The 6,000-nt window shown below is 42.9% G+C and overlaps 1 protein-coding gene across 1 annotated transcript in view; it reads right to left on the bottom strand.

Annotated features, from left to right (window-relative positions):
- Positions 1-6,000, bottom strand: part of CSMD2 (CUB and Sushi multiple domains 2) — a 655,333-nt gene that overhangs the window by 220,542 nt on the left and 428,791 nt on the right. Inside the window, exon 14 of the mRNA XM_023232269.1 lies at positions 1,567-1,893. Within this exon, the coding sequence (XP_023088037.1) occupies positions 1,567-1,893 (327 nt within the window). The remainder of the gene's footprint in view (positions 1-1,566; positions 1,894-6,000) is intronic.

Raw genomic sequence — 6,000 nt, 5'->3', positions numbered from 1 at the left:
AAAAAAAAAAAAAAAAAAAAAAAAAAAGAGCTATCCTCAGATTAGTCTGCTGCTCTCAAGATGAAGCTCAGCCCCTGGGCCACCAGCTGCCTCCTCTCCCAAGTTCCCGCTCAGTTTCCACACCTGCTGCAAACCTAGAGTTCTCGGCCCTCACCATCCTGGATAAGTGTGCTCCCCAGGATACCTCTTATCCCTGTTCTTTTCACTCCGCCAGGGCAAGAAAAAGCATTTACTCATTCATGGATCCTTCCATTCCGTAAACATTTGTTGATCCTTAGCACACACCAGGCCCTGTGCTGGGCCGAGGGATATAAAGATAAGGAATGCATGCTCGCCCCTTTGTAGTATGAAGCAGCATGGTCAGTGCTAGACTAGGAAGGTTAGGAAAGACAGAACTAGGCTCTCACCCTGCTTCTTCCTGCCCACAGGGGATGAAACAGGAATCCCCTGGAGGAGACATGCCCTGAGAAGGTTCATTGTGTCCTAAAGAAGAGTGGTGAGGAGAATGGAATGGGCTTTACCTGGCTGGGGATCCCAAATGGTCCACCAGGTAGCACCTAATGTCTTCAGTCCAACTGGACTCCAGAGATAGGTGGAAAACGGAGGCAAGGCCTTTATGCCAAGGGTGGGAATGGGGGTTGGGAGATCAGTATGTGTTTGTGGGCATGGGGCACAGCTTACACTGGTGACTTGCCCTTCACAAGCAGCCTCTGGGAAAGGATCTAGTTAATTGCTCAGATGGACCCACCTCCAGCCACACTTGACTCTCTGTCATCAGCCAAGTCCATTGGATTTATAGCTTCTTATGACCTGATAACCACTTCTTGCTATCTTTGGTGGCTTGCTATTTCTAGTCTCCAAGCTTCTGCCGCCCCCCAACCCCCTCTGTAACCACGAGATACAGAAATAAAAATAATCACTGCAGAGTTTAGGCTGCTTCTAGGGAAGGGGTCCAGGATTGAAACTGGAGGTGGCAACTTTCAGATGATGGCCCTGAGAGGGGCTATGAGGAAATTCCCTAAGAGTTGTCCCCAATAAGTCTGGGAGCCCAACAGAAGTGTTGCTCCAAAGCTGTGATTCTGATTTGACTATAGGAATGGGAACTGGGCAAAGCAAAGTGAGCAGCCCTGCCAGGAATGCAGAGGTCAGCAGCAGGCAGGCATTCAGGGTTTTGGGAGAGCACCTCAGAGAGGGCATCGGGAATGAATGAGAATGATAGAGACTTTCTTTCTCTTGGACTCTCCCTAGTTCTGGCTGGGTCTTGTAGGATGGGGAAGGTTGGGGCAAAAATGAGGTTCCAGGCTCCTTTTACATTATATATCACAACTATGGGAGATAAATGCCCTTCAGAGAGGGACTTCCAGAAAAGAGCACCCTGCCTGGCAGCCAGTGCTTTATGCCCTTTCTTGGTCATGCTGGGAGCTCCATGCCTGGGCACTGCAGCCCTGCAATGCTCTGGGAACTACCCCATCCACATCCCCTCCTCCCTCCATGGGAGCACCTTCAGTCATCTTCAGAGGCAGACATTCAGAGGGAGGGCCAGCTGGTGACAGAGGGAGGACTCACTGGTAAAGGTGATGTTGAAGCCCCTCTTCCCTGTGGAGTGGTCAGTCTGGAACTCGAGACGGGCCACGTGGCCACTGCTTGTGATGGAGGAGGGAAGCTGGTTTCCTGAGAAGGTGCCCAGGACAGGCGCCTCGGCAGTGGCCCCATCCTTGATGACCAGGAAATCAAACTGAGGCTCCACGTCAATGTCGTTGAAGGCCAGGTGGATGCGGCTCTCAGGCCTGGCCAGAATGAGCCAGACGCAGTGGAGGTGGTTGCCGTAGTCCTCTGGGTAGTTGGGAGACAGGACAATCCCAGATGGGCTGGTGAAGTTGAAGAAGCAGGAGACTGCAAGAGAAGAGCAGTGGAGGTCAGTAAGCGTCCCCAACATTCTGCCTAAGCCACTGAGGGCTGGCAGGGGGAACATCTTAGTCTAAAAAGCAATAGAAAGAAAGAGTGGCACAAGGGTTGGGCTGGACTGGCTGGGTTCTGAGCTCCAGGCGAGGAGACGTGCTGGGCTCCATGCCGGACTTAGCAATGGATAGGGCCCCTTTGGCAAAAGGCAGACATGGCAGAACTGGTCTTCTCTTGGTCCCTCTCCCCTGGTCAGCACGCTCACCTAGGCAGTGTCCTCACGCTTTGGGTCCCTTGGGGGGGGGCAAAGCCGTAACTCAAGCCTAAGTGTAGAGTCACAGTCCCTGACCTCTCTCAGCTGGGTTTGCAACAGAAGGAAAGGACACTGCTTAATGACACAGCGATGCTAATTTCCCAGGCGGTAACCGGGTGGAGACAGTCCAGGACCATTTGTCTCCTTCAAACATTTTTGATGGGAAAATGATAGGTGTGCCATGGGATTCTGACAACCCCAAGATACCACACTATGCTGAAGAGATGCCAGGAGCACCATCTTTCAGAGACCAAAGCTTCTGAAGAAACTGGGGGAGGGAGGTGACAGCGTCCATTATGATCCCCATCCACGTCCTGTTCTCTCTCCCCTATTTCACCCTAAGGGTCCACCCTTCTAAAACCTCTTATTTTAAGCCGTTTTCATGCCAACTACTAGCAGACTCTGGAATAAGAATAGGCAAAGAAAGTGCTATAAATGAGAAAACAAACAAATACTAACACAAAATTATAAAAGAAAATAATAAAATGGAAAAAAAATTGCAATGCCTATGACAGAGGAAAAGTATCAATATTGAGTTAGAATCTTTATCTAAGAACATCACCAAGATGAGTAAAGAGAGTGCTTAGAGGATTCATATGAAAGAAAATAGAATTAATATAACAACACAGTCCATTTCAATAGAAAAAAAAATATATGATCCAGTATTGTTGAGGCTTCATGGAATCTGATACATGCATTTACTGCCAATTGCAGAGCAAAACTGATATGATCCTTTTTGAAGGGAGTATATAAGTTCTTAACCAGAGCCACAAAACTACTCAAAGACTGACTCAGTAATCTCTAGGAATTAATTCAAAAGAAAAAGAGCAACCTAGCCAAAGATGTTTACAATGACATAATTTTATTATAGAGGAAAAATGTGAACAAACTATATGTCAGCCCAATAATGTGAGGTAAATTATAGCCTTTAATGTGATGCAGTTTGAGTGCAATCATTAAAGTGATAAATATGACCCTGTAGAAAGAACGTTAAACATAATTTTAAATAACGCAGTAGATCATAAAATTATATGCATGTTTTTGATTATAGCTATTAAATATTTGTTTATATATGGATAAAGACTGGACATGAGTCCCCAAATAAAAACTGTATCAGGGTCATAGGCGTTCAAAATGAAACAACATTTAATTTTGCTGAATGCAAAAATGCTGTAGGCTCATTCTAAACATCTTTTAATATATACAAGTAAGAAGAAGGCAATTCCATATATGGATAAACATTTAAGTCCATTTATAACATTTATATAGATGTTTGGTGTTAATTAAATTGATATGTAAGTGAGTAAAATATTAGACTTACTAAATGTAATGATGCTAAGATGAAAAATAATAAAATCATGTTTGCCAAAGGGGGAAAAAACATAAAACAAAAAAATTGGTGACTCCTTGTGATGAGTTTAGTCCTGATTCTCCCTGATTCTGCCCAGCTCCCCCTTTTTTTTTCTGCATGAAGTATTTCTTTTCCAGTCTGCAGCTGTAAAAGCCCTCGTATGCAATTCAGTAAAGTAAGCCTGGTTCCTAAGACACATTCAGTCTCATCCCTGTAATCCATGTAAATTTTAAGTATAGAAAGAATTTGAGCCAAGGGGAGAGAAGGAAAAGCTTTTAGGTAATGCAAGATCTAGTTAATGGCAATTATTATTATAGATTATTGAAGGTTTACTAAGAGTAGACACCATTCTAAGCACTTTCATCAATTAATCAATGTAACTGTCACTATAACGCTACGAGGTAGGTATTGTTATTAACCCCATTTAAAGATGAAGACACTGAGGCACACAGAGGTTAAGTAATGCAGGGCTAGTAAATGGTAGTGCCAAGGCCAAATCAGTGAGCCTGATTCTAGAGACCAAGTTCTTACTAACTCCCCAGTGCTGTCTCTCAGTATGATAATAACACTTCCCACCGGGCCTATGTGACCGTGGAGTCTTAGAAGGTGTTCCTCGAATCTGCTGAAGATTCATCTGTCAACTTGAAATATTACATTAGCACTGAATTGGCGGTCTCTAGGCTAGACATGGATGCCCCCACACAGCCATCTTATCTCCAGCTTTGTGGGAGTTCAGTTGGGAACATAATGCAAATAATGAGGGATCAAAACTGAAAGGCAAAGACCTTGAAGACAGAGGGGGCAAATCACACAGGGCCTGCTGAGCAAGTCCAAGGCAGATGAAGACAAAGAAAGGTGCTACAGTTGCAGAGGGAAGATGGTCAGGGGTATTGTGAGTATGTGAGCAAATAAATTTGCTGCAGAGGAGTATTTAATTAATAAGGCCTGAGCCCCTCTCCCCCTCTCCATCACTCTATCAGTGTATTATTTTTTCTCTAGAACCTTTTACCAGGATTGCCATGTTGCAAAGCTCCAGGGGCACCATTTTGGAATTTGAGCGGCTATATATGATAACTCTGCTTATCATTCTCTAAAATTCTCTTGTTTACATGTTTAGCTGTTGATGGTCACTCCCTCCCTCTCCCCAACATATACACAGATCTTTCATGAGAGCAGAAATCTCATCTAATTCTGCTGACTCCCTAGTGGCTCCCACAATGCCTGGCACATCGTAGGTGCTCAGCCAATATTTGCTGAATGAATCAATGAGTACCTAATGGTTGAAACCATTCTGAAAGAAGGTGACATGAACATGTGGGCCTCATAACCCCATCCCACTCCAAACCTCAACCAACAGATTGAGCAAAGTCTGTACAAATATTAATAGATGGATACCTGTGTCAACTCTGGAAAACAGAGAAAAATACTGTGCTGTAACCCTTCATAACCCTTCATGTATTTATCTTAGACATAGTACAGATGTGCCCCAAAATAATTTACAGTGGAAAAGGGTATGAATGAGCCAAGCTGTTAAATAGCAGAGGCAACAGAAAGCTGCTCTTAAATATCAAAGGCCTCAAAAAAGTCCTATTCACATCCACTCAAAGACGTCTCCTATCCAACCTAGAGATGAATTTAATCAACAAACTCAAGTAGGATAAAGTTGTGGTTAACAAAAAGCATAAACAAAGATTGACAATGAGCAAATAAAGCAATATGGTGATGAACTTAAATAATTTCTGTAAACATAGTTATAAAATGAAATGCAAGTGAGACAAATATTCCTTGAAAGAGAAAATATAAGACATTATTCCTGCCTAACCTCAGGGTAGAATATTCCAGATTATAGTGACACAAAGAGTAAAGTTGGAGCAAGGAGATATGCTAATTTGCTCATCTTGCGAGAAATCCTGTTTTGTAGTTTCTGTAGTTAATTAGAGAAATATAGATTGGAGCATGCTTTTAAAGATGTTAGGTGTAATTAGTAATAGAATATGAAATAGCTTATCTTCAAAATTACCAAAGGGGAAAAAGCAAAGCAGTCAGTTTAGGGAGGAAAAAAGAAATTCAAAGGAAACATGGGTAGGGGTGTTGTAACATAAGATGCTTTAAAAAAGATAAAACATCATTTATGACAATAAATGTATACAGGTTAATCTCCTAGTAATATATAACCCTCTCTTTGGGACAAAACATACAGCTAAGAGAAAGTGACTCTGAATACTCAAAAGTAAAGGAATAGGCCAAGATAGCTCAGGCTTTACATTAGAAGAGTGTTGTAATTTATCAATACAAGTCTCAAATATTCCTATTTAATTGGTGGACTGGGCTCAGGACATCACCGATTTTAAAAAGTTCCCCAGGTGACCCCAAATTGCAGTCAGGGTTTGAGAACTACTGGTGGAGGCAAATGTGAACAATGAAAAAGGAATTTTAA

The sequence above is a fragment of the Piliocolobus tephrosceles genome, chromosome 1 (assembly GCF_002776525.5).
Source record: "Piliocolobus tephrosceles isolate RC106 chromosome 1, ASM277652v3, whole genome shotgun sequence".
Classification (NCBI taxonomy): Eukaryota; Metazoa; Chordata; class Mammalia; order Primates; family Cercopithecidae; genus Piliocolobus; species Piliocolobus tephrosceles.
Note: the sequence above shows the minus strand (reverse complement) of the source record. Positions and strands in the feature narration are given on the sequence as shown.